This window comes from Hippichthys cyanospilos, chromosome 16, assembly GCF_059441005.1.
Source record: "Hippichthys cyanospilos isolate Australia breed blue-spotted pipefish chromosome 16, RoL_Hcya_1.0, whole genome shotgun sequence".
In the NCBI taxonomy this organism is placed as follows: domain Eukaryota; kingdom Metazoa; phylum Chordata; class Actinopteri; order Syngnathiformes; family Syngnathidae; genus Hippichthys; species Hippichthys cyanospilos.
In genome coordinates, this window is record NC_142384.1 from 10,438,801 (window position 1) to 10,466,300 (window position 27,500).

Genomic DNA, 27,500 nt, shown 5'->3' on the forward strand with positions numbered 1-27,500 from the left:
TTACTGTAGACAGCACTTGACTTTTAAAAAGGAAAAACAAAAAAGTTCAGATATCAATCGCTTTTCCCTCAGAATACCATCCCCAAAACGTCGTTAACGCGCTATTCTTGTAATAATCAACCGTCATCTATTTTAATGAACTCTTTTTATTCGCCAAAACGACACAACGGTTTGGCTATTTGAATTGGACTTTACCGCAAGTTTTCCGATAGAAAAAAACGACTTAAAATGCAACTATTTCTGATTACCCATATTACAATATTTACAGCAACTATTGAAGCATTAACACCCCCCCCCCCCCAAAAAAAAAAAAAATAACTACAGTACTATTTATGGGGACATACATGTTGGCTATGGGAAACCCTTGGCACTCTATTTAGCCATCTCAAAACACTTTAAACTATAACGCCGCTCTGCACAGAACAACCCCAAACAATGGTGTGAAGCCAGAAAACGTTCTGCTCTTATTCCCACACACGTGGGACACCACTCTTGAAATGAATGACATTTTGAAATATTCAAAGACATTTGGAGTACTATGTGAATTGTGAAGAAGGCTCTGATTTCAGGCTGTCCTTGAAGCTGAAGGCAGATAAAAATGACAGTACCTACCGATTGAACCCCATTGTCAAAAATCCTGGGTGGCCTTCCGGGGAAACAGACATCCCACTCCCAACTTTACTCTTCTTCGGTTGTCCCCAACATCTTGGTGGCTCTTTAAAACTCATTACATACAGTATTTAATAACAGCTTTTCAAAGGCATCCTGTCATTATATATCGCTAAGTATTATTTTGGACTCAGACTAACTAAAAGTCAAAGCACATGTTTGAAACAATACTTTTTAATGGTTTATGCAACGTCCTGCTAAGGCCCAAACTCTCCCACCTGAAAATGTACTAGAAGGTCAATCAGTCCCTTGATTTTAAAATGGCTGAAAATTGAATTCAAACATACCTAAATAAATATGTGTGTTTGTGGTAGGACGTTGTGGGACAGAGGGGGGGTAGAAGGTGGGCGGGTCAAAAAAAAAGTTATAATTAAAGGCAACTTGAGAGAAAAGTTTTTTTCTCCATAAAAATGGTTCTGTTCTTCCCGAAAAATGTAAAAGAAGATGAGGTGGCTTGTAAGTGGTGGGGGTTCTGCCCCCCATGTCAAGCATTTTTGTAGAGAACCAAGGAGGAACAGCGCCGCCATCTGGTTAAAAGCTTTGGTCACAGGGCTGACGAGGAGATGGTGACGAGGGAGCGCTTGTGTGATGGCCTCCTCTCATAGAACACACACACGCACATGCGCGCACACACACACACTCTGGGACTTCTATGCAATGTGGGTTGGCGGGGGCCTGACATGTAACGCAAAAAATGTCCACCAGAGGGGGCTCAAGCATGGGTTTGCGAGCAAGGGAGGGGACAAAACAGTCTTGCCTTTATGGCCAAGCTGAAGCATTTCTAAACTTTTTTTTTTTTTGGGCAGAGACCCCCCAAATGTCAAAAGCCCACCTTCACTCCTGGGCTTCTCCACCAAGCGCCAGCAGTGGACAGGTGAGAACATGTCTTCACAAGATGAAGGCTATGAATCGAAGGGTGTGTGATTGTGTGGGGGTCTCAGTTGGAGGCGCTGCTGTTGGAGGAGCTGGACGTGGAGGCCACCGCCATGGCCGAGTTGCCCGAGGAGGCCACTGACTTGCGGATGTGCGGCATGAGGAATGGGTCGTTGGACAGCTGGTGCACATCAATGCGGTCCTCCTTCCGGTACACTAAACAGCGTCGGATGAACGCCTGCGCAAATGCCGATGCCAAAATGTGAAGCTATAAACAAAATCAAAAGCCAGAAGAAGAAACGCTCCTTACCTTGGCTTCCGGTGTGACGACAGGTTTGGGCGGGAACTGGACGTCGGTGGCTTTTAGGATAGTGTTCTCCTGCAGGATGTCTTGCTGAGACTGGTTGTGGCCGAAAGGCTTCATGAAAAGCAGAGGCAAAGTGTGATCTCATGATATAGTTAGCATCTCTTTCTGCTACTGTGTATACCTGGCCTTAATTGAATATAAAAAAAATATGCTATACAAATAAAGCCGCACCTCGCCTGCAAAACACATTAAAAATGTGTCTAGTGTAATAAATTCACTTTGTGACGTGAAAGTAAACATCACTTGCACACTTTCCCCATACTAGCTTTGCAAGTCACAGCAATTACACTAAGTGACTACAGTGTATAAATAGGCAACAAAGTGCCCAAAAGTGCTCGTGATTGGCATAGCATATTGATTTCAATTGGACTCATTCTTCAGCACAGAATACGGCAGACAATTCATTATCCATCCATCCATTATTATATTGTATGAATTTGTAGGTAAGTCATTTAATATAGTGTGATTAAATTAGGATTTTTTTTGGATGACAAACTAGAAAATGGTCAGCATCCATTCAATGTGAAAAAAATCTCTTTATTATAGTCCTTAGTACAATATGGAGGACAATTTAAAATCTTTTTTTAAATGCATATTAATCAGAAAACTACATTTTTCCCAAATTGCTTTTGCAATTTAAAAATTGCATCACACTACACAGCAATGTCAATTTTACTTTGATGAATTCTTCAGCCTAGAATGTGGCAGATTTGTACTACTGATGAAGGCAACTTGAAAGCCAAAGTTGTGTGTGAATGATGTCCCCTACCTTACGGCCATACAAGCACTGGTAGAAAATGACTCCCACGGACCACACATCCACCTTGTTGGAGATTTTGGGTGGCTCTTTTCCCACTACAAAACACTCGGGTGGCAGGTACCTGCAGGTGAAGACGGCATGAGAATGGAATTTAGAACAAATCAATAAAAGTCTACTTTTACATCCTTAAGTTTTCGCCTCACCAGTACGTGCCGGCTCCCTGCGACGTGAGCTCCATGCCGTCTACGGAGTTGTAGCTGTCGTCGTCCATAATCTTGGACAGGCCGAAGTCTGTGATCTTGATCTCGCCACATGCCGTGCCGTTCACAAGCAAAATGTTACCTGAATGAAGGAGTTGACAATATAATGTGAAGAATGATCATGACTTTGCTTAGATAGAGCTTTTCTCCCCACAAACAATCTGCATCACTCAGAGCGTTCCAAAAAAAGACAGACACACACAAGCACACACAGGAAAAAAAAAATAAAAACACAGACCAGGTTTCAGGTCGTAGTGGATGATTGGTGGCCGGATCTCGTTGAGGTACTTGAGGGCATTAACAATCTGCATGATGATGGAGCGACCCTCCTTCTCAGACATCAGCTTGTGCTGTTTCAAGTAGAAGTCCAGGTCGTTGCCCTCGCAGTACTCCAGGACTGTGCAAAACCTGACAGGAAAAAAAAAAAAAAAGCTGTATAAAGAAAACGTTCCTCAAAAGCAATAACTGCAAAAAAAAAAAAAAAAAGTGACTTACGAGTCTGTGTCGAGTGAGAAGTAGTCATAGAGTTTAACTATTCGTGGATGGTCCAGCTCTTTGTGGATTCTGTATTCTCTGCATGCGTGTCTGAAAAAAAATATTTATATATATGACGTGACGATTGTTGTTGGAATTGGTGGTGGCTGCCTATCACTCACTTGTGGTAATTTTCCTTTTTCTCGTCTCTCCAGTTTTTGTTGAGCTGGTGGATTTTGACAGCCACGTACCTTTGCTCTGTTAAATCAAAGGCCTGAAAAAGAAAGTTTAGTCAAGAGACGCTTTTAGTTGAAAGGTTCTCATTCATACTTTAAACAAGAAGGGGATTCTGGGATCAGCTCTTAAAATACTAAAAAAAGAACAAAAACAAGAGTACTTAAGCCTCAGGAGTTGATTAGGGGGAAGAAACCCAAGTTCAATTCTCCCTTCCTTCCTATGTGAAGTTTGCATGTTGTCCCCTAGCCCATGAAGGTTCTCTCTGGGTACTCTGGTTTCCTCCCACATTAGAAAAGCATGCATGGCTGGTGTATTGGACACTCTAAATTATCCATAGGTGTGATTGGGTGTGTCAATGGTTGTTGGTTCCAGTGTGCCCTGCCAACCAGTTCAGAGTGTTCCCTGCATACTGCCCAAAGTCAGCTGGGATAGGCACCAGCAAGCCCGCTACCCTTGTGAGAATTAGCGACTATAGAAAATGAATGACTGGAGTTGAATGAGAACGCAGCGGTGCATGTCAGTCTTCATTGTTCTTGGAAAGTACCATTTTAGATCACACAATACAGATTGATAACCCGCATACACTATAATTTAATTTACCTCATCAACTCTTTTTTTTTTTTTTACCTTGTAAACTTCGCTGAAACCACCGCGCCCGAGTAAATGGAGAAGCAGGTATCGGTCATTTAGCGTCGGGTGATCTTTGAATCTGCAAGTAAGAGAAAAGGTGAGTATCCAAGCGACACAGAAGGGTGAAAAGTCAAAGAAAAAAAAAAAAGCATCAAGAGGAGAAATCCTACTGTGAGTTATCCTCATTGTGGATTCTTTTAAGCTCGCGTATGTGCAGGTTGCGGACTCGCTCCAACCTCTCCAGCTCCGCCTGGATCTCGGCCTCCTCCTGCAAAAGGTGAGCAAGACACGACGTCAGCTCAGTTGACTAAGAAGTCAAAAGTGAAGCGATACCTTTTTAAGATGGCCCAATCTTAACTTGAAGATTTCCTCTTGCTCGTGGTACTCGGCCTGCGATAACCTGTAGCAAGCAAACGATACGGAGAAAGTTACAAAAATAAAAGCGGACCTATAAGAAGCTTCTTATGAAACTCAGATGCATTTGCATACGCTTCGCTCTCCGTGCCGTTGGCTTTGCTTTTGCGTTTGTTCTGTTCCAAGTTGGGGGGCGGTGTCTGGGCCATGGACGGTGGCTTGCGCTTGGCCAGCAGCTTCCGTTGCCTCTCGATGTCTTCTCGCTGCGAGTTGATGCGCTCTTGTTGCCTGCAAAAGGGAAAAAGAAAACAGACCTCTAAAGTACAGATAGCGGGTATCGGCATCGGGTCGATACCAAGCCTTATTTTATGTATTTAGCCAATACATGTGTTGGTGCACTCTTGTGGGAGTTTGAAAAGTAAGGAACAAGAAATTTGAATTAAAAAAAAGCCCTTATTCTCATGCAGTTTTAAGGAAAAAAGCTCTACTCCAGTTCCCCCAAGAATCTAATCCTGTGTGTTTTGGAACGTTTAACACACCTGATTCAAGTTTTCATGGCCGTTGTCAGACCTCAACAGTCCTTACTTGTTGAGCTAATCATTTGAATCAGGTGTGAAGAGAGAAGACATCCAAAACATATATAGATCTTTCATAAAAATTATTGGCCATTCTTTTGTGTGGGAATTTCATGCATCAAAAGTACTAGTGGTTTCTGAACTTGGAATCGGTAACGATGACTAGTCAGGAGTTTAGTACTTTTAATAGTATCGATTTGAAAAAAAAAAAAAAGGTACCAGGTACTGATATCAGGCTGATACCTGGCTTCATCGCAAAGTATCAACGCTCACGATGGCAACCAATACTAGTATCAGCCGGTATCTTGAAGCAGTTTTACAATCATGAACTAAAAATCACAAATTCGAATAACAGAAACTTGCCATACGTTTCATGACTTTTTTTAAGCAAAAATGCTTACAATAGGTAAAGATTTATTTTGGATGGTTTTTTTTTGGGGGGGGGTATCAAAAGTACAAGTAATTTTAGTTCAGACCTCGTACTTGTATCGGTTTGGAAAAAAAAAAGTGGGATTGAATGGAAATGGTTGTGCAACAATATCAAGTATTGGCACTATAGGTACAGTAAGTCACTATAATGATGTGCCAATGTTAATTTTTTTGTCTTTTACTGGAGGTGGGTGGAGGCGGGGTGATGTGTAAAATGTACTTGTGATTTTGGTACTTGATGTTGGTATCCATGACGAATCAGGAGTTGAGTAAAATTGCTATTGGTCAGAATGTCAATATCAATAGTATCAAACACCCCTACGTTAAAGTGGACATTTCTTACAAGAGTCTTTAAGCGCTTACTTGATGAGGTTCTGGAAAGCGTAGCCGTCTGTCCACTGTTCGGTAAAGGACGCCCCATGTCGAACTGTGGTGAAGTGGCCCAGCCGAAGCCGGTCTTGCATGCTTTTATCGCGGCATGCCATCTTCTCTTGCTTGGACTGCGGCGGGAGACAAACACAAATCAATCACTACCAGGTCCCTCGTGGGAAGCAAGCGGTTCAGATAAGTAGGTAAGTACTTTTTCAATTAGCAGCTTCTTGGACATGGTAACGCATTTATTTAAGCGCTCCTTATATCGCTCAAGCATTCTCTGCTGCTCGTCGATTTGTCTTCGCAGGTCACAGTTAGCCCGCAGCAAATCGTCTATACGCCCCTCCTTCTTCTCCAGGTCGGAGTTCTTGTTGTTCTCCATTGCGATTAGCCTTTCGATGGTAAGGTCCGACTACAGGATGAAGTGCAGGGGAAAAAAATAAAAATAAAATAACAGGAACTATGGTTACTAGAAGAGAATTAAGCAAGAGGACAATTAATGCGAGGGTCTTCGAAAATACCTGTGTGGCTTTGTGGAGCAAGTAAAGGGCGACGGGTTTAAGAGAGCACGACGAGTGCTCTGTGTTAGCGGAGCCCACTGACGACGGGCTTCCCTGCTGCACCTGGGAAATAGGAAAACCACACTTGTAATTAGCTTTTTGTTGTAGCACATATTCTAGCGGTAAACTCGTACCCGGTGTCAACTTACACACCGAGGACTGAAATTTTATTATAGAAAGTGGTTAACATTTTTTCCACTTGAGGGATAGTCCTGCATCTCGGAAGAGCTCATGTTTTTTTTTTCTTCCAATTTTATTGAAGGACTGAAATGCTGAAGCTGAACTCAATTGTAGTACATAAAATGTAAAGTGCGGAAGAATAGAAACAACAGGTGGGAAAGAGAAACATCAAAGAGTATCCAGACGCTCACCGTCACCGGCGGGTTGGAGAGCGAGTGCTGCGGGGAAGAGCGGACCACTGGTGGGATTCCCCGGGCAGGGCTAGCACCGGGACCGCTGCCTCCCGCAAACTTGACAGCGAGAATGAAAAGAGAAGAATGGAAACAGGAAAGCGGTTGAGATGGAAAAGGATGAAAATAGCCAAAACACAAAGGGGCTTTTCTTGACACTCACCTCAAAATAATCGCTAATTTTGTGGCCCCTTGCTCCTGCTTTGCCTCAAGAGGAAGATGTAGAGAGTTAGAAGACAAATTCAGCCTTTTTGCACGCACAAGTTTCGTGAACAAGATTTCTCAACCTTTTTCCCCTGTGAAATACTCTATCTTCAAGTCAAGTAGTTTCTAATCATTGATTTTTTGGAGGAAAAAAAGGAAAGACTTAAAACAGCGCTGCACCATCTGTGTCTGATTGAGTAATCTTTGGAACTACGTTTGTGGCGGTATCTCTAGGCAAATTTTATTCAGCACCTTTTTTTATTTTTACGTTTTATTTCTGGATTGCCTGCTTGAAAATGGTTACTAATGACAATGTGCTTCCATATCAGGTTTAACAAAATAAAGACATACAATTGAAAGCAGTCATAAAAAACACAATTTAGGATCAAATGACCTTATATTCCAACGTATTTTCTCGTGATTTGGAAAAAAAAATATTGCTCCTCTCACAGCTTTAAAAATCATTCAATTAGATTTGCTGAGTGGATGCTGGCTTGAAATGGACTATTGAGGTTTGTTGTGGCAACTTGCTAGAATCCAAAATGTTCCCACGCCACCATGGCATTTTTGTTTTGCGGAATGCCATTAGATTTTGACATGCAAAACATGTGCTACATCTCAATAAATGTTGAAAAACAATGGTAAAGAAAGCCAAAGACATTTTACTACAGCTTTTCAGCTAAAAAATAAGAAATTTTCAGATTTAGGGTGTGCAGCCCGTCCAATAGATTTTCTTTTTGCTCATGTGATAAGTTTTGAACTGGTTTATTTGTTTTCCATCAGACAAAGTAGCTACAGTATTTGCACAGGGGTGTGTTCACGTTTGTTGTGATGAATGGTGGCGTCTCACCTTGGCTGCCATCAAAGTGGTCCGCTTTCCGTTTCCGGACCCTCTGGTCGTTTGCCTTCTTTTCTGGAGTCTTGGGAGGGAAGTAAGTTCGTTACAGTTGTGATTTTGATGTATATTATATATGGCCATTTCAAGAAAACAGAACAAGTAACCAACCTCTAGCTCTTTGTCGCTGAGTGAGCCGACGCTGCACAAACTCTGGTTGGACGACTCATTCTGACTCTGGCCCGAGCCCTGGGAAGAGAAGCCATTTTATCACTCTGGCTCACGTTCATTTGAATGTAACACATTGTGGACTGGATGCTGCAAGCGCAAACTGGCGGAAAGTAAAAAGCTGAGGCTGCCTTGTTGCCATGGGCGACGGTGTGATGCCTCTGCTCTTCCCTGGCTTGTCACTCAAACAAATCACATCAGAATTCCGCAGGCGCTGCCCGATGCGGGGGGAGAGCAACTTTGTCATTCTGAGCACATGAGCGCTCTCTCACTGAACCCTCCCTAAAATGGCTCCCTCAACATTAAGCATGCTGCCGCGGATGTACTCCACTGTCACCTTTTGAAAAAAATTAACTGTCAGCCCTTTTTGCCGGGGATTACTGGGCATTTCATCAGACTTTTTGTAGCAGAAAAGAGGTGCTATATTTTAACTTTTTTTTGTCTGCAAAACTTAGTATATCTTTTATGACTTAACGTTTGAACAAGCTCAAAAATAAAGCTTATCGTGAGATCGGGCTTTTTAGACAAAAAAAAAAATCCAAACGCATAATTCTTTGATAAGTAGGCAAAACCTAAAACGTAAAGCTGGGTGAAAGCAGACCGCCATTTTCTCCGCAGCGCCAGCAGCCATGCCATGCTCTGGGCTCAATCTCTGCCTATGGTTGGCACGCGGCCCAATGCTGGCACAGAGTTCTCCTTCCCGAAACAGATCCAAGATCACCTTCCGCAAAGACGAGGCGACAACACCGCCTCACTCGCACCTGGTGAGCAACTATTTCAGCATTCCTCCTCGGCCGTCAACCCCCACACCCCTCCCCTTTGCACTCCCATCCTGTCCGTGGCCCTCTTGGCAGGCACCACCACTTGTATATGCAGGCACTACATCATGAGCAAGGAGGGAGATGTCATGTCATGCCTGCCAAAAAACACACGCATATATACGAGGCGCTCCACACAAAGGAACGCCACTGAGAGAGTGGTTAAGTCCTGGCAAAAATCTGTAAGAGCAAAAAGAGGCCTCCGCCGACCTTAGCCACGCCGACTCCAGTGAAGCGAGCCTCCAGCAGCTCCTGCCGCCGGGGGTCTAGGCTGTGCAGTTCTTCCATCATGGCTGCGAAGACAAGGGAGCACAGATGAAGAAGCGTCCGTGGTCGCCAGGGTCCCGCACGATTAAGCGGCAAGCGGCGGATCATTATTTCACAACACATAGGTTGCGATGAGTCACAGCACAGCTGTGGATACCAAATAATCCTTCGTCTGACTCACCCAAAAATATTTCTATAGCTTCCGTATTAAGAGTAAAAAACGCAGGCTATGCATCGGCAAAGAAGGCCTGGTGTGTGTAATCACTGTCTTTGGAATTTAAAAAAAGATGGCATCATCATGTGATAACTGCCTGACATTAAATTTAGAGGCCCAAGTTATATGCAGCTGGAGCTACCTATCAAAGGTCATGCAGCTGCAGGACAGCTGGCTGGCTAATTTACAAAATTTGAAGCACATTTACGGTTAGTATTTGTTATTTAGAAAAAAAAAAGCAGTGACACGACGATTAAAAGAGAGCTTAGTCTGTAACCATTATCTGACATATGATCACCTATGGATTGCATACATCAAAGCATCATTAAGCACACATGTATTTTTGTGCGATTTTAATTATTTGGGGGGGAGAGCTTAAACTGACTCATAAAGTGACTATAAAAGAGTGATGTTAACGACTGAAATGATTAGCAAGGTGGTTAGCCGGTTTTATAAACGAGCTAACAGCCCCCACGTTAGCATAGCAACGCCTGACGCTAACGCTAATTATAAATGACATTCAAACTTGAGATTTTGCTGCGTTACATACCCACAGGCGTGACTAACAGCTGATAAGATGATAAAATATGAATATGTCCGTTGAAATGTTTAATGCAGACGTGTGATAAGAGATGAAGGCAGCCGGCTAGCGTTAGCTCGCCTGCCATAAAAGAAGCATCTTTCGAGTGTTGTCAAGATGTTGGTGCCACGACGCTCAAATCAATGTAGCATCTTCCACCTCCATTCGTTCACTCGACAACCTCGGTCGAGATACTCACTGCACTGGAGCGTTTCCTCGCTCCTCAGGACCTGCCTCAATCCCCGGGTGGCGTCCCCGTTGTTTCCCCCCGGTGCTCGTCAGTCCCTCTCGGGGTAGGCCGCATCCACAGCCTCGGACCTCGCGTGACGCTTGTAGGCGAGGGTCGCGCGCTACCTCGGGGTAAGGACGACGGACGGATTCCGACGGAGGATTCCGACGGAGGATTTCCCCCCCTCCCCTCCGCTCGGGAGGCCTCGGCAGCTGAGGGTATCCCGGACCCGCCTTTGAGCGCTCCTTAGGCGGGGATCCCCTTCAGGTCCCTGTCGCCGAGCACCATAACTGTTGCGATATCGAGTCTCCCCGTCCACACAATGGCGACCCTGGAGTTATTCCCCCCACCTCCCTCCAGCAGGTATAAATGATGCCTTTTAAGCTGCTGTCAGTTAACCCCTACTTTTTTCCTCCCCCTGTGGCGGGGATGCTTTTCTGGTACAGTGCGATCAAAACAAAGTTGGCCTCCGCACGTCTTTTGCTTCCTTCCTCGTGTACAATCCAATTTTCCCCTCCAGAAAAGTTGGCGTTTCAGCTGAATCCGGATCGATTCGGTTCGGTTCTCATGGCGTTTTTTTTTTTTTTTTGCAATGTAAACAATAATCACCCAAATCTCATAATATCTCGTGAGATTGTGTCAAGTAGTTAGCGGCTGCTCCTGCAAATCTCGTGCGGACCAATAGCCGATCTGCACACAATGAAATCAAAGCACTAAGTCTGCGCGAAATGCGAATCATGATGAAAGGTGCCTTTCCTCTCATAAAGCATTGATACAAAAAAAAAAAAAAAAACCCTTGACATTTTTTAATTAATTTTGAATGCACAAAAGGTGTACCAAAATGTTCCTTAAAAACAGTGGCCAAATGAAGAGAAACTATGCTTTACACAATGCGAATTTTGGAGCTAATCACCAATCAGATCATAAGATGTACCAATGTTTATGTGACATTTATTTTTTACACAATTGGCACCTGCTATCCAGGGGTATTGGCACCAGACAGGCCCACAAACATCCAAAATTTGCATTAAATTTGTCAAGCATCGAAATGCATTGGGGGAAATACTGTATGCACAGAAAACTTGACACTTTCACATTCACCCCACTAATTAGCTTTTGAAAAACAAATCTAACTTGAGAAATTTTGATTAAGGATGGCAGAAAAGATTCTCCCTTGATTGAAGATGTGTTTGCTGTAATGTTTTATTTTGCAGATCTGATCAATGACACCATTGATTGACCGTCAAATTAGCACATAACAACTGATCACAAATTGTTGGATAAAAATACAAATTATTTACCAATATGATCCAGCTAATCATATGTGAATAACACTTTCTCCAGTTTAAACAGTCTAACGAAGAACAACAGATGACGGCAGCTAATGCTATGAAGTTGTAGCGGTTTCTTCTTCTTCCTTCCGCCGGTACTTGCACTGGATCCACACTCTATACATGGTGAGCTGCTTTCCACGGTTCACCTGGAGCCTCCGATCCACCAGGTTCTGCATCTTTTCCAGCCCGGCTTCAGTGAATATGCTGTGCAGCTCGTCTAGAACCAAGAAACACATTAATAGCATCATTTTCTGTATGAAGAGTAATTATACAACAATTGATTATTTAGCAGTGTTGAATGGACAAGCTGAAAGTTGCAACAAGAAATTACCTTGTGTGAAAAAGTACACCCTGGTCCCATCGCCACGAACGTAAAAATTGTCTGACAGACACCTTCCTAAAAAAAAAATTATATATATATAAAATTTTCATACAAAGTAAATGATTCATTTTGTATCAGTGATGACAATATAATTTTTTTCCCCACAGGAGAAGAACTGCAGGCAATGTTGCAATTTTACATTGTAGTAAAGTGTGATATTGTAGTTTACACAACTCACAAAAAAAATTTACACCTGCGGTTTCACATTTCTCACGTTCCTGCAATGCAACATGAGGTCAACTCACCTTTCTTGAAGCGCAGCTGTGCCATATCGTAGCGTCCGTAGTCCCGCAGCAGCATTACCCCACCGGGTTTAAGCAACCTCGCTAATCTGCCCACAGATGCCCGCATCCTGAAATGGAGAAGAAGCAACGTGTGCATGTCTGTCATACCCGCCGACCCCCCCCCCCAAAAAAAAATCTGGTATAAAGGCACACTCATATTTAATTTTAAGGAAAAGTGGCTAAACTGTTCCCACATAATATAGAGCTATTGACCAAGTAAATATATGGTGAGCCAGAAATAATAATAGATTGCCCGCAAGCCATATTTTGCTAGCCACTGGTCTAGATTAAAATAGAAAACATCCATACTTGTCAGGATGCAACGCTGATAACACAAAGATGAGCACCACCACGTCAAGGCTTCCGTCCGGGACGGGGTAGGCAGCGCCGTCGTCGCTCAAGTCACACACGAAGGCAAAGCAGCGTTCGGAGTCGTACTCAGGGTTTGCCTGGGAAAGGCGAATGTGCAACGTTATTGACTCGATGTGAAATTTTATTGACGTGCTCTCACCTTGACGAGCTCCACGGCAGTGCTGGAGAAATCACAGCAGTATACAAAAAGTCCTGGATCGCTAGAAGAAAAAAAATGGGAAACTTTATTAAAGCAAAACAAGAAAAAGTTACTGTACGTATAAATACGGTAAGATAGCACTGTATATAGTCCACTCTCACTTGTTGGTCTTCAAAATGGGAAAAACTGTGTTACCGACGCCACAGCCGACCTGTCAGAAGAAAAAATAAAATAAAATCAGTATTGCTTTTGTAGGCATCACACTATTTAGGTCACATTAATAGGTACAGATGCTCTTGTTAAACTGTCAATTTGTGCTTGATACTTACCATGGTTGTGGTTGGAATAGAGGAGTGCTTATAATTATTATGAGGAAACAGAAACTCGATGTCGTGACTATAAATGAGATCATTATTGATGTAAATTGTATAAGTATACCTAAAATTATATTTTTTAACAGTAGGAAATAAAAAAAGCCATTTCAATTAACTTTCAGCAAATGGTAACTTTACTTATCACCGGGATTTAACCAAGTGACCCTGGGGAACCAAAAAAAAAAAAAACCTAAACTAAAAATGCATCCATTTTTTTTTTAAATCACGTTAATCATTAATTTGATTTTGAAACCAAAAAAAATGTTTGACAGCGATTGAAGAACTCCGGCACAGACTTTGACAATGAGAACGCCACTGCACCACCTGGTGCCGTAAATGTGCAATTAATTACAGGTCAGCGCAAAAACAAAGGCCATTTCCCTGCATTAAACCCACCATTTGAGTGGAAGAGACATGGCATTTTACTTCAATGTAGATTACTATGTATTACATGGAATAATGAAAATCTGTTCAGGAGTAAATGGTAAAAGGAGTGTACAGTATTTATATGGCACTTTCAACACTAGATGGTGCTCAAAGCGCTTTATAAAGGCTCCGGTTCACACACGCATTCATACACTGGGACCGGGTTATTTAAACTCTGATCTGTCCTAAAATTCCTGTTTGTGTAGAGCCAACAATCAAGAGGCATTCATCATTCATTCATCAAAGTTTATACCAGAGGTGTCAAACTTATTTTAATTCAGGGACCACTATCAACAAAAATGATCTCAAATTGGTCAAACCAATATGTCTGAGGCCTACTAAGCTATGAATTAATGACAGGCCAAATGTTTTCCTGTTTTAGGTACAAATAAATGCAAGTATTAAAAATATTTACATTTTTACAATATTTAAAGTCATCTCAAAATTCTTAACAAGAATTAGTGCAACATGTTTCCATCATATCCTGGGTAAAACCCAAATTTCAAAATGTCAACATGCCCTCCAGTGGAGAAAAATAAAGCAAAAATTGGATGCCCGGGTGAGCTGAAACTCAGAATGATGTAAAGCTCACCTCAAGAATACGATACGTGGCAGAAGAACCCGGAAACTCAGTCAGATTTAAGGGGGCGCCGTCTCCTAAACTGGGTTGAGTATTGTGATGGTTTCCCAAATCATTGGGATTAGGATGTTGGTTGTGGAGGCATGCTGGCGCCAACTCAGGGAACTCGGTGAAGAGCCAGTGGCGGTCTTTGAAGAAACGGTTCTCATGGATAGTGTAGAAGTCGTTCCAGTACTCGTTGGCCCGGCTGTCAAACTCCTCTAGGGGGAGAGGGTGCGTTGTTATGGCAACAGCCTGTTTGATACGGTACACCCAGGACTATCTACTATCAATGTGATAATTTTTCAAATGCTTATATTTATTGTTAAAACTACACACAGCTTACAAAGAATTATAACAAAAGGTGGGCGAAGTATTTCGTTCAGTTAAAAAAAAAGCCCACCCAAACCACTTTCAAAGCTGTAAATATTCAGTTGTCCCTAATGCTGTGACCAACTCGTCATCCAAATATGATTATTGAAGTTGTAAATTAAACCTTGTTTCTCCGGAGGCAGTGGCTGACTATTCTCTTGTACTTTGCTCTTAGCGGCTGCTTCTTGCTCCTCAGTCCACTCCACGTTGTCCCTGTTCACACATTTGGAGTCTTTTACCTTCGTTAAGTTTCACGGTAAAAACGCCGGCGATTTAAGATTATTCCGGGTAAAATTCACCCACCACGCGTTGTGCTGGAATACCTGCCGGGGGTCCGTAAGAAAACGAGTTCCAAACTGAGGTCGCTTCTGCTCCGCGGCGGCGGATTGTGATAGAATATGTGCGGATCCGCTCACACCATCGGCAGCCGCACAGGGCGCCGCCATGTTGGAAAAAGACGCACAGGAAGTGGATTTTTGAGGCGTTCAACCATAATCGGAAAATCGAGAAATATAATCATTTCTGGAAATACATAATTTTATCGAGCAAAACTCAAACAAAGCTTAGAACAAATTGACAATTGTTCTGATATATTTTCACAATAATTCTCGATTTGATATTGTACGTTTGAACAAGGTAATCATATATTTTGCTTGCATTTCCTAAACGTCTCAAATAAACGCCATAACGTTTTGTCTACATAAATATGCGCATGTGTAGTGGATTTACAGTCAGGGATCCTTATTTTTTTTCTGTCTGTTTTTTTTTTTTTGGTCATCACTTGTACGATTAGGCAGAAGTTTGCAATGTATCCACTAGAGAGAACTATTTCCCGACACAGGCTCGGAGACAGGTTTCCAAATGTACTGTACGTGTAATACACGGAAAATATTCATCCATATATTGTCACGAGGGTCGCCGGCTTGCTAGTGCTTAACGCAGCTGTCTTCGGGCCGTAGGCAGGGTACACCCTTGAATTGATTCCCAGCCATTCGCAGGGCACGTTGGAAAATATTTTTTTGGAATTATGTGCAGAGCCCAATGTTTAGGAAGTACTGAACGTGGAGTTACAGTATTAAGCTGTTTTACTTCGGCATCAAATTTGGCAGAGTTGTTAACGAACAGCACGCTATGCTATGTCAAACTTCAAAGTTTTATTTTAAGTCACAGGGAAAAATGAAAATGAATGGCCTAATTGAAAAATACTGACAAACATGTGTAGCAGTAGAAGTAGAAATGAATGCACGTGCAGTACACCATTTATTGGCATTATCATCCACATTTTTGTAAAACATCTTGCAATGCTGCACTTACAGGTGACAAAAACGCCTTGCACATTGGTGAAGGCAGTTGTCATTCTAAAATAATTTAGAGAAAAATGTTGAATAAAACCACTCACCAGTTTTCAGATAGGTCTTAAACAGAGCTGATGGCGCAGTAAAAAAGTGGACATCTATTAAAAACATACAGTATTTGTAAACAAACAAGTGCAAAATTTATGCGCATACAGTGGACGCGACAGAAAAGGATGTGCCTTTGAAAGTGAGCCGTTGTACAATTTTTGAGTACTTGGAGATAGCAACAAATATTGTTAGGGCGCAGCGGCTAGTCCCTTGTCGTCACTGGAGGAAGAATACTTTTGCTTTGTGTGCTTGAACCCTGAGAGCCGCAATCAGCTGGAGGAAGCGCCTTTGTACGCCACATTGGTGAAGGTGGATGTCGCTCCTTTGTACAATGGATTGTTGGCCTGAGAAATCAAAGGTGTTTAATTCAAAAGAGGAAAACATCTTGAATGTTTGGTGATAGAGGTGAAGGTGCTGCAGTGGTCAGTCAATTTGCACGATTTCTATCCTCACCGTGTTCCATCTGGCTTTGGCCCGCTCCTTCTCAAACCTGTCGTACTCCCTCCGGTCGTGGATGGTGACCAGCAGCTTCCAGATGAGCAGGGCCACCAAACCAAGAAGCAGGATGGCTCCTGCCACAGCCGACAGCACCACCAGGGTGTCAGGACCCTGAGGACATTCTGCACAAGAAACATGTGGGTGAGTTCTGCTGGAATGAACCCAAGCTCTGTCCCAGTCTTTAAAGCAGACATAGTGCACAATTTTTTTTTTCATAATTTTAAACACATCCCAGATGTCCTAATTAAAACTTTCTGATTCAAATCACTTGGTTTTGGTGGTTCAGTCTCAGGGGCGAAGCTAAACTCTTACAATAATACAAAAGGCGTTTAAGTGTAGTAAAAAAAAATTGAACTGTGTAGCAAACAGGTATGGGCTTATATATTTATTTTCGGTTTACCGTGGTGTTGAAGTCAAGGTTTAAATAACTGCTAATACTGTCTATCACCGATTTTGAGCGCTTTTTTAAATACCTTATTGGCATGCATGGAGGATAAGGAGGAGGTCTTTGTCTTAACTCCTCCTTCAGACCTAATCATCGCACAGGAAGACGTTTGCATGCCTAAATCAATAAATACGCAGCATTCTGATCAGGTTACCACTTATGGGAGCTGATTGGACGCAGCAAAATATCCTATGTCGCTTCTCACATCCTTGGTGTGTGTGTGTTTTTTTTTAATTAAAATGTGAAAAAAAGGCAAACTGAAGTGCACATTTTTTAAAATCTATGTATTTAGGGCCAAGCTAGCCCTTACTTTCTGTATAATTTTAAGTTACAGGTGATAAGATTCAAAGTTCTTCAAAATATATCACATACATATATCACAAATGCCGATGTGTTTATTTATTGCTTCATTTGTACAAAAAGGGTACACATTTTGTAATGTGCCAAACATTCAATATTTTTATTAAAAAAAAATATAGAGCTATGTAATTTTAATACCGTGACACCATGATATATTTCCAGCCAAATTTTGTGGTGTTATTGGCAAATAGAGGAGACTGTGTGACTCTCAACATAAGAAAACGTTTACCTTTTTTTTTAACAACGATATCTTTAGATTGTACAAATATAAAACATTAATAAAGCCGCAAAATCCACCCGTTTTCACTCATCTCTGGGGGCGGCCATTTTGTCTGTAGTTTACCAGTGAAAATACCCACAGTTATTTAGAGTTCATTTAAAGACCAATCATGGCTCAGAAAAAAAAAAGGTAGCACTTAAAACGCAGTTTCCATAATACAGTTTGTCGCATTAAAGCATAACGTAAAAATGTGACAATTACCTGGCTCTTTTATCACAAACAAGATGGATTTGCCACTTTCGTCTTCATAATACTGAAAGTGCTCCACGCAGTCGTTCTCGTCCTTGTACGAGCAGTTCACGGCATTTTCTGAGAGGAACTCTGCATGACAAAAAGTAGTCAAAATCGACCCTATCTGAGAGGGGTTCATTAAAGACGACTTTCAAGAAGGTGGCCTCCTCACCAAGTTGGGTCACAACTCGAATTTCGTCTCTACAGATTCGACTGCAGCTGTTGTCGTCGGTGTACTGGCCTCTCTTGAAGTGCTGACACTCCACACACTCCCTGTAACAATACATTTTTTTCTTTTTTTTTAATCCCATGATAACCGAAAACGCTATAAGAGAAGCAACCTTTTGGAAGGGCCATATTATGACTACCACCAAAATTATCATCAGTTCTTTTCAAGTATCAAAAGTACAGTTATTGCTAGTAGTTCAATTTAGTGTGTCTCATTTTAATTGAAAAACAAAGTCTTGGTTCATTTTGTGATTCTCAAAATGGGGGTTCTTGGAGCTAAGATGTGAAACAGAACAAAAACAAATTGAAATTTCAACCATTGGATTTCAGCACATTGTTACTCTATGTAAAAAAAAAAAAAAAAAAAAAACAACAACAAAACTCAAATGTCACCAAGTGATATCATTCTATTGGCCTGTATCTAATGTATGAGTGATTGAAAAACACATGGCCCAAACAATTGGCTTGCTGGACTTAAAAAAAAAAAAAAAAAGCAATGAATGTTAAAACACAACTCATGCAGACTAGGGACAAAATAATCGGGCTGGCTAAATCCATCAGGACACAAGGCTCAAATTTGGGAATGTTCTGGTTAAAACGGGACGCTTGGTCAACCTAGTTCTGACATACTTATTTCTTATGACCTAAATTCTTCATATCTTACTTTTTGATGGTGCACGAGTCAGGGCAAGTGGGGCACTTTTCGCAGGTGGCCCCATAGGCCCCAGGTTGCGTGCACTGGCACACCCCGCACTCGCAGCTGCCGCGGCCGCTGCACAGTAGGCCGATGTTGGACATGCACGTATCGATGCGTGTGGTGCAGTTGCAATTGTCGCCCACCCAGCCGGCGTCGCATTGGCAGAAGCCGCAGCTGCATTTCCCGTGGCCTGCAAAAGAGAAACGCCTCGTTTAGCCATTTACAACCAAATTGTTAAGTCATGCTATTTAGGGGTTTGGTCGGGAATAGCATTAAAATTGGTCAAATTTAGGGACAGGAATTAGGATTAGGGTTTATGGTTCAGATTATGCATGATGGAATTAAGGAATTAATTCACTGATACCACTGTTGTAAAAGACTGCTAACGTTGCTAACTCTGTGGTGAGCTATCTTAGCACAGTTATCTGTGGTTGAAACCGCAAAGAAAAAAAAACAATGAAAACCTCGAAATTTCACCTTTTTACAAACAATCACTTTGACATTTTATACAGTCCGTTCATTACATTCTTTCATGTGTTGTCGTATTAAAAATTATGTTTTCTAAAATCACTATTAGCTCTGTTTAGTGAATGCAGCTATTGGAAAGTATTAAATACAATGTGTAACAGGGATGAGACACATTATTATGTTTGTGTTGCATTCAACACAAACTGGAAACATTTGGCACAGGAAAAAGTGGCGATAGCGTTCATTTCCGTCCGTGTCATCACAAACTCCTTATCTGTGTTTGTCGCATGTATGCGTCTGTGGGTGAGCATTTGGCTGTGCAGAAAGACTATTTCTTTTTTATTTATGCTGTTAGCATTGGCTGGCCATGATGAGTAAATGTTTCAACAAATCATTTGAGGTCCAGTGTGAGGGCATTCCTGTTTTATCTCATAACAACAATAAGGCCTTTCAAGCCACACCTGCTCTTGTTTTTGTCGGCGGCCGTCCTTTGTTCGAGCAATAAACCGGTGTGTGTTCTTTGAAACACTGAAGCATGTTCAGACAAGTGGACTTTTAGATTTTTGTTAAAGTTGTATTCACTAACTGGAGAAAGTGTTCATTACTGGGGTTTAAAATCCCTGTAAAAGGAAAACAAACCACTTTTTCACTTGAGACAAAACAGAGTAGTGTGTCGTAATCATCATGTAAATAGCAAGTTTTTCTCTCCCCTCTTAAATGCTCTTTAAATCTCCTTACAATTTTGCCTTTTTTGTGTTATTTGTGCTCACTGACACCAGACAATATGGCACACAAAAATGGCCATAGAGCTATCCAAAGTCAAGATGCATTTTTGGCATGTATTCACCACTAGCTAGCTAGCTAACTACATCTTGCAATGCATAAAATAGTGCTTCACTGTGTATCTATTTTAGCCAAGACAAAAACAACAACAAAGACTGAAATATTGAAAAAAGGTTTGACACAGTATTTCCACAAATAAGTACCACTATGTGCATGTTTACTATAATTATCTTTAAACATATACCGCAACATGTCTCAGAATCCAATTAACCAGGGCTTTGAAAAAAAAAAAAAATATATATATATATATATATATCAATATAAGAAAACTTTGATTGTAAACAAGAGTTAAGAATGACTAACAGGCAGCATGGCTCAGCAAAGAGCATTTTACGTGTGTGCCGACGCGCTTCCTGACAAAGACAGGAAGTGCACCATTGTGAAAGTGAGCAGACGGCTTCCCCGTCTCCTTGCCAGACAGGGATAACTTTCTGGGAAGCCAGTTAAGTCAGAGAAAAAAGGAAGAATGTGCAGCGGTGAAACCCTTGACGTCATACATGAGCCATTCCAGTACACATGGGAAGTAATGGAATTACACTACATTGTTTATAATATTACGTTTGAAATCATTTCAATTTTATCTCAACACCGCTCTTTGTATTCGTTTTTGGCTTTGTGGGTTGTTTCCAAGGGCGTAGCTACATGTTGGCCATGGGTGGCCAACCCTTTGTCACTCTATGCCCATCCTTTTGGCCACGCCCACACTGAGGTCAAATTTTTTGTGGTATTTCTACCATTTTTACATGCATGCAGTTTAGACCCCTTGATACCTGCCACAATTAATTTTAAAGATATACTTAAATTAAAATTTATGTAATAAGAGATGTAATTATTTTGTGAAACCATAACTTCCCATGTTATAACAGTATATTGAATGATGAATATGCACATGGCCGCCCCTGGTCATAACTCACATAAAAAAAAATTCCGGCTATGCACCTGGTTGTTCCTATTTTACAAGGATATTTTTCAATATTGCTGCCCTAATAAAAATGTAATTTTCCTCAACAGCTAAATAAACTATTTATTGCTTTCTAACCACTACTTTGAGCAATAGAAATAAACATTCATGACTTATTCAGTAATTACTCAATTGTTCCTTGCCAGTAAGTCTTGATCAACACCACCTTGCACAACAAAAAAATAAACATGCTGAAATAATCCACTTTATTGCATTTTTTGCGATGTTACTTTTTGTGGTCTTCTGTTTGAATATTGCTGTGCGGAAACATATGTTGAACTTTTTGGAGTTGGAAAATGCACAAGGTACACAAAATTGAGTCCGGATTTGGAAATGAATGACTACAGCAGTAACAGCAGCCCATCTGGATCAGACTCACCCAGAACACATTACAAGAACGACCAAGGGTCACTCATTCCCCAACTGCTTAATGGCTAATGACACAACACACATTTCCTCTAGCGCCGACCTGGCAGGTGTGAGGACAAATGTTAAGAGGGATTTTTTTAGCTTGACATCATTTCACATCCGGCTCATAAAACTGGAGAGGAGCTTGGTGAAAGGGACATAAAAAAAAAAAAAAACAATGTGAGAGAAGGGAGTGAAAGGAGAGTTTGTACTCTTTTACTCTGGAGGAATGCAAACTTTCTTGTGTATGTGTCTCTCTCTCACTCCCCTGAACATTTATGGGCCCCAAGGCTGTGCTTGCCGGCTCTTGCCACATTCAACTCAAAACAGCTTCAAAAGAGACGCACTACAGGGAAGCAAAATGTCTTCACATCTATCGTTGCACAAAACAGGCCCTTCTCTGTTACCTCAAGGGTATAGTACTGTTTATTATTAAGAAAAAAAATCTGACGGTATGAAAGTAATTGCGTGTCAGCAGGCCCGAAGTGAGTAATCTGGACAATCGGGTGAGTTCCCAGTGGGTCTGTTTTATTCCGGCCCGCTGACTAATTTTCTCCTACTCAGGGATTCATTTTGGAATCAAAGAAGTATAGTGTTTCAAGCCATTTGAATCATCTTCTTGTTCTAATTTACTACAATAAGATTCATCCATTAAATAGCATTGTCAGCCCAATTTTTGTAACTGAAGTCGCAAAACTGCTATGACATCATATACACATTATAGCCTGTTTGTACAAAATATTGTTTTAAAGAGGCATACATGTTACTTATAAAGGCAGGTAAAGTTAGCGTCAGTCTAATAAGTAACAGGAAGTGCCATGTTAGCTGCATAAATGGTGCTGTTTTAACAGTGTTTAATACAGTAGCTATGTTAAGTATAAAGATTTTGTATTACATGTTATGTATATTTTATTATTGGTCCCTCTTTGTTTATGTTGTCCGTTTCAACTTTTTATGTTTCATACATGTCAAAATAAACACTGATCTCTTGTGATTATCCATTGCTGTGCTGACATTTACACATATATAGTATCTGTTGTCAATATTTACCAGTGGCTCGGGTCCGTTATACTTGTACCCAGCATAAATTAGCCACAAGCTAGCGGCCCAGGTGCTTTATATAAGATGCCGTGATCTATGTAAATGACTCTGCACATTTTGTTGCTGACAACCTGAAACGGATCACATTTGAACAAACTTTGCTGACTTAAATGTACTCATTGATTTCAAAAATTGCAAATTCGTCTCAAACATCAAAATTTACGAGATTTGGAGGAGGAGTAGGAGAGTTGTGTGCTGCTAGCCGCATTAAGTTAAAAAAAAAAAAAAAAAAAGGATTTCCAAATTTTACAAGAGTTGGTCATTCATAATCAATTGGAAATGTGTTATTCTTGTGTGTGTTTACAAGTATTTTTCACCAAGCAAAAAAAAAACCCTTTTTTTTCTGTATGATATCCAAAATAGCAAAAATACTCGCATCCCTCGTAAAATCTTCATTCAAACAATTGCGAGCCAAATTGGGCTAAAACTCCAGTGGGATAAAACTCCAGCGCTTTGAATTTATTCCGCTATGACCCTGTGTGGTGACAGATGGAGAAAGTTGGACGATAGGGATGAGGAAGGACACTTTTGGTTTTAGCACTAGTGTGTGTACTGGATCAATGAAACTGCCAAAATCATTAACTTCCAAAAAACACAGACCAACGACAACGGAAGGGAGTCCATGGTACCGCCGGACTGTAAAATCCCCATCTCCGCTCATGAGTAAACATCAACAATGAATGAAGCTCCAGGGCACTCACCCGAGCAGAGCGCCCCCTTGAATCGCAGGCAGTTGAAGTCGTCGCACTCGCAGTGTTTGCCCCACACTTGGCCGAATTCGCTGTTGTGACACGAGCACTGTCCGCACAGGCAGTCCCCGCGCCCGTTACAGACGGGACTCCCGGGCTTGGGGACGCATTTGGCGTCGTCCGATGGGCTGTAGTCCTCCAAGGAGCACTCGCAGTGAGGGCCCAGCCGGCCGGGGTGGCACTGGCACACGCCGCACTCAAAAGTGCCGTTGCCGTTACTGCAGGATGGGCTGTCGGGTTCGGCGTCAGCCTCGCAGTCGCACGCGCACGCAAAATCCACCGTCACCTCCAGGGAGTCCTTGAATCCTAAAGGTTTGACGGTGAACGTCTGGGTCCTCTCCTTCGGGCATCCTCGCAGTTGAGCCTCCACACTGAAAGACACCTGAAGAACAGAGTTATTTTTGGGGATAGACCAAGAAAAGTATTGATATCAGCATTTCAACACACCGTGTCTCCGATCTTGAGACCGGAGCAAGACTTGAGACCGGGGATGACTTCGCCGTTCAGGCAAGTGGCGTTGAAAGACAGATTCAACTCCTCGGGAACACCCAGAAGCTCCAGCTCGACTTTAGAGCGAATTTTCTGAAACCGTATGACCATTAATCACAATTTGGTTGATTTCGGGGAATGCTCCGGAAAGTCCTTACCGCATACGCTGCCTCAATGAGCTCAATAACGTTCCCAGAGTCACCGGACAACTTTCCCACGGTGGTACCTGGAATGAGTTGACTGTATTCCTGGGAAAAGAGAAGATGGGGTCACCATGTCCATCTTTTCTGTTTTTGAAGTCAAATGGTTCATTTACCTTGTAGAGTGGCAAAACGTAGTTCGTCACAGCAAAAATCAGGTTGATGTTGTTTTCAGACATTTTCTCAGTCAAGAGCGCCAAGGAGGGATAGTCCTGGAAAACATGTGAAAACCATCAGAAACTAGATGATACAGAATACACCCTAAAAAGAGCTGGGCCAAAATGAACCCAAACTGTGTCAAAATGGGACCGTCTCAAGTTTTTGGGTGAAGTAAAATGTAACCAAAAAGGTGGGTTATATCAATAAAACAGGACGGGATGGTGGGAGACTGGACCAGGATGTGTGGAGTTTGCATGTTCTCCCCATGCCAACATTGGCTTTCTCTGGGTAGTCCGGTTTCTTCCCACGTCACATAAATCAAGTATAGCAGGTATTTTGGAAACTCTTAGGTATGTTTGTGAGTATAAATGATTGTTTGTTTCGATGTATCCTGCAATTGGCTGGCAACCAAAGGACGGACCCACTCAACCGGACTGTGAGGAAGATCTTACCCGATAGCCTTGGTTGCTGTCGAGGCATCTTTGCACTGGACACTTCCTGCCTAATATGGCACAATGTGTTATTTTTAGCACTCAACATTTAGTGCAACCTGTTGTGCCTGGAAGGGGGCTCCTCCCACCTGCCGTCCCTTCTGAAAGTTTTTTATTTTCCCCAGATGGGGTTTTTAGTTTTTCCTTTCCCTTTTGGGAGCTTTGTTCAGGGGATGCTGTTGTGTATTCATGATGTTCTGCATAACTACTTTTTCACCTGGTGATTCTGGGTTATACATATAAACTTGACAATAAACTTGACAACCAATTCAAGGAGTACTACGCCTTGCTGCTCAAAGATGGCTGGGATAGATACCAGCAAGCCAGCTGGATACTTAGTGACATGTCAAATAAGGTGGCAGTTTCTTTACCAGCTCAGTGGATTTGTTGTAGACGTTGTCACTACCGAGGTGGCATTGTCCATCATTGGGCTGCACAATGCCGGCGATGCGTCCATCCAGGGCAATGTGGGTTTTGGCATCAGTGGTGAACACCAGTAGGTGAGAGGCGTCCGGACGCCAACCGATTTTGTCCTAAAAGATGGTCAAGAGCGTTAAACCCATGCACGATGAAAAGATACAGATAATAATTCTACCTTGCATACGACGGCCTGCATGACAGCATCAAATCCGCCCTCTGGGGCATCTCTGTTCCGAGACACCTGCTGCTTCTCCACTTCCTCTGTGAAACGAGCCACCTTATCCGTGAGGGTCAGCACATGCTTGAAGCCGAATTGGGCCTGACATTCCTCGTGTATCCTTAGGGATTTGCCCAATAGGACATCAGATCACGGGAAAAGCCTTTCAAAAAAGAAATTTGGTGTCACCTACCCATAGCAAGGATTATCGATAGCCTCTGGAGGTGTCAGATACATATAAGGAGACACAGTCTTGTCTACGAAGGCTCCAAAACCCATGCGCAGGTTACTGGTGGTCTTGCCCATGGTCTTGGCTAGATCGTTGCCTAATGTACGCAAGCGAGCCAAGTCATCCTTCATGGAGAAAGAAAGATCCATCAGGTAGTAGAGATCCACCGGGTAGTCCTCAACTTGCTTCACGGTGACAACAAACTTCTTGGAATCACCTGCAAATAAGCTAGGTTATAGAATGGGATGGAGACCGAGGTTCAAGATTTTGGACTTCAATCGTCTTTGGTCTACCTGGTCTGAGCACCATACGGATTTTCTGAGGCTGGATCTGGGTCACCGTTTCTCCCGCGCCCGACGCTTTGTCGCTTAGCGCCTTGTCCTCCAGCACCGTCAACGTGCTGGCCGGTGACTCCAGATCCGCTTCAGAGCAGCCGCCGTCCAGCAAGTTCTGCTTGAGGTCGCACCGGGAAACGCCGGACCCGCCCATCCCAAAGATCTGCAACACGAGATATTTGGTAGACATTTTCTAGTGCAGGAAATCCTTTTTAAACCGCTAACGTGAAATTGGAACACAGTTTGTTAACTCCTGCTTGACCGTACCTCTTGCGAACACCACGCACAGCTGGGGTCAACTGTCAAACACTGCTGACATGTCGTGACTCCACGTGACGTGCATACGTTTGACCCTGTCAGGACAATCACAAAAAAGTGACAAGTTATGGCCCGTTTCCCGCCGCAGATTGGCATTGTACATTTCCTCAATGATTCAGCCCCGAAGAGCGTGTGTGTGCAAGATAGCGCTCGTCATGCACGTTGCTGAGCAAACATGCCCATGGACGGATGACTAATGGAACCTTACGCACAAGAACCTTGTGCATGACAGTAGAATGGACTTTTTGGTTGTGCAAAAAAAGTCATGCGAAGCACACTTAAAACTACTGGGTCAAAAAAAAAAATTAAGTGATGATAACCCGAAAATGTTTTTGTTTTTTTTCTAAACTATCTATTTACATTACGACATCGGCTATTTGCGGGAAATATGTAGCAGGCCAGCCCGTGAATAGTGAAAATACTCATATTATTTATGCATGCCTATTGACCTATACTGGGTGGAAACAAATGCTATTTCACACATTATACATTTTAAAAAAAATCAGAAATTCTGTATTTTCTGCCCAAAATCCATAAGTCAGGCACTACTTTGAACACTTTTAAAATCTACATTTTGAACACATTAAGCATAAAATATATTGACAATATTGTACGTATTGTTGTGCTTGTATAAACATGCAAAGGCCTTTAAGAGGCGGGGCCTAGGAGGGTGTGACGTGATGTCGGCTAGTTTGCGTGAGTGTATGGGCTTGAGCTGTGGCTGACAGCAGCTCTTGTGTATGTGTTTGTATGCATCCAGAACAATGGCTCCCCTTTCCTATACGCAAGGGCATTATAGTAAGTGGAAGTAAATACCGGAAAGGAAAAAGTCAGCATGACAAAAATCAGGAATTATTTCCAATGATGTGCATTTATGTGCTCTTATTTGCTGTAACAGTCCATTTCAAAAGATTTTATCGTGACAGCCCTAGTCTGGAATGTGATCAACAGGAATTCACCTTAGCATTAAATGAAACTGGGCATTGCTTTGGAAAAGACAGAAAAAAAGTTCTGAAACTCACCATAAAGTAAAGAAGTGGACGTGAGGAGTAGGAGGCACAAGACGGGCAGCGGCGTCCTCATGGCGAGCGCAGTTCACTCACTGGGACGACTTTTCCTCATTCTTCTTTGAACTGTTACACACACACGCAGACACACACACACCAGATTCTCCTTCCACACTAGGTCCAATTCCACCGTCCTGCCCTACTCATCATTCAACGGTCTACGCCCTCTTTTCGCCTCACACACCTTATAAAACAAAATCAGAAAAAAAATTGAAGTCAGAGGAGTTCATGAGAACGAGACTTTGACAAATGTGGC

The 27,500-nt window shown here is 42.2% G+C and overlaps 3 protein-coding genes across 6 annotated transcripts; all 3 read right to left on the reverse strand.

The window, feature by feature from the left end:
* Window positions 1-825: 825 nt before the first annotated feature.
* On the reverse strand, window positions 826-10,465 carry tlk2 (tousled-like kinase 2). 4 transcript variants are annotated; one of them, XM_088436045.1, is made up of 20 exons: window positions 10,316-10,465; window positions 9,266-9,348; window positions 8,181-8,258; window positions 8,025-8,094; window positions 7,134-7,171; window positions 6,932-7,030; window positions 6,522-6,623; window positions 6,209-6,412; window positions 5,992-6,128; window positions 4,760-4,912; window positions 4,604-4,670; window positions 4,441-4,538; window positions 4,268-4,349; window positions 3,586-3,677; window positions 3,425-3,514; window positions 3,168-3,337; window positions 2,873-3,011; window positions 2,679-2,790; window positions 1,853-1,960; window positions 826-1,780 (listed from the first exon to the last, which is right to left on the reverse strand). In XM_088436045.1, exons 2-20 carry the CDS (start codon window positions 9,344-9,346, stop codon window positions 1,607-1,609), a joined length of 2,094 nt encoding a protein of 697 aa, XP_088292171.1. In that variant the 5' UTR covers window positions 9,347-9,348; window positions 10,316-10,465; the 3' UTR covers window positions 826-1,606. The 4 variants fall into 4 exon arrangements, with proteins under 4 accessions (XP_088292171.1, XP_088292170.1, XP_088292173.1 ...); XM_088436044.1 differs by having other exon boundaries at window positions 7,134-7,177; XM_088436047.1 differs by lacking the exon at window positions 6,932-7,030.
* Window positions 10,466-11,530: 1,065 nt separating this feature from the next.
* mettl2a (methyltransferase 2A, methylcytidine) lies at window positions 11,531-15,127 on the reverse strand. Its single transcript, XM_088436049.1, has 9 exons — window positions 14,951-15,127; window positions 14,772-14,860; window positions 14,249-14,496; window positions 13,018-13,067; window positions 12,857-12,917; window positions 12,655-12,794; window positions 12,307-12,413; window positions 12,011-12,076; window positions 11,531-11,896 (listed from the first exon to the last, which is right to left on the reverse strand). Exons 1-9 carry the CDS (start codon window positions 15,091-15,093, stop codon window positions 11,733-11,735), a joined length of 1,068 nt encoding a protein of 355 aa, XP_088292175.1. The 5' UTR covers window positions 15,094-15,127; the 3' UTR covers window positions 11,531-11,732.
* A 761-nt stretch (window positions 15,128-15,888) lies between these two features.
* Window positions 15,889-27,492, reverse strand: LOC148410514 (integrin beta-3-like). Its single transcript, XM_088436043.1, has 15 exons — window positions 27,200-27,492; window positions 26,127-26,212; window positions 25,818-26,022; window positions 25,489-25,741; window positions 25,254-25,416; window positions 25,030-25,191; window positions 24,125-24,220; window positions 23,967-24,056; window positions 23,767-23,901; window positions 23,272-23,701; window positions 18,757-18,979; window positions 18,037-18,137; window positions 17,835-17,954; window positions 16,504-16,670; window positions 15,889-16,394 (listed from the first exon to the last, which is right to left on the reverse strand). Exons 1-15 carry the CDS (start codon window positions 27,258-27,260, stop codon window positions 16,320-16,322), a joined length of 2,367 nt encoding a protein of 788 aa, XP_088292169.1. The 5' UTR covers window positions 27,261-27,492; the 3' UTR covers window positions 15,889-16,319.
* Window positions 27,493-27,500: the final 8 nt, after the last annotated feature.

Bases quoted from the DNA above. Each gene is read 5' to 3' on its own strand.
- tlk2 (XM_088436044.1), bottom strand. From the start codon at position 9,346: ATGATGGAAGAACTGCACAGCCTAGACCCCCGGCGGCAGGAGCTGCTG. The intron at 7,178-8,024 runs GTGAGACGCCAC...CTTCCTCTTGAG, and splicing joins CCACTTTGATGGCAGCCAAG to GCAAAGCAGGAGCAAGGGGC. The intron at 6,413-6,521 runs GTATTTTCGAAG...TTCATCCTGTAG, and splicing joins TGCTCCACAAAGCCACACAG to TCGGACCTTACCATCGAAAG.
- mettl2a (XM_088436049.1), bottom strand. From the start codon at position 15,093: ATGGCGGCGCCCTGTGCGGCTGCCGATGGTGTGAGCGGATCCGCACAT. The intron at 12,077-12,306 runs GTGAGTTGACCT...TTTTTTTTTTAG, and splicing joins ACAGCTGCGCTTCAAGAAAG to GAAGGTGTCTGTCAGACAAT. The intron at 11,897-12,010 runs GTAATTTCTTGT...TCTTGGTTCTAG, and splicing joins GGTGTACTTTTTCACACAAG to ACGAGCTGCACAGCATATTC.
- LOC148410514 (XM_088436043.1), bottom strand. From the start codon at position 27,260: ATGAGGACGCCGCTGCCCGTCTTGTGCCTCCTACTCCTCACGTCCACT. The intron at 26,213-27,199 runs GTGAGTTTCAGA...TTGTCCTGACAG, and splicing joins GTCCACTTCTTTACTTTATG to GGTCAAACGTATGCACGTCA. The intron at 25,192-25,253 runs GTAGAATTATTA...ACCATCTTTTAG, and splicing joins TGCAGGCCGTCGTATGCAAG to GACAAAATCGGTTGGCGTCC.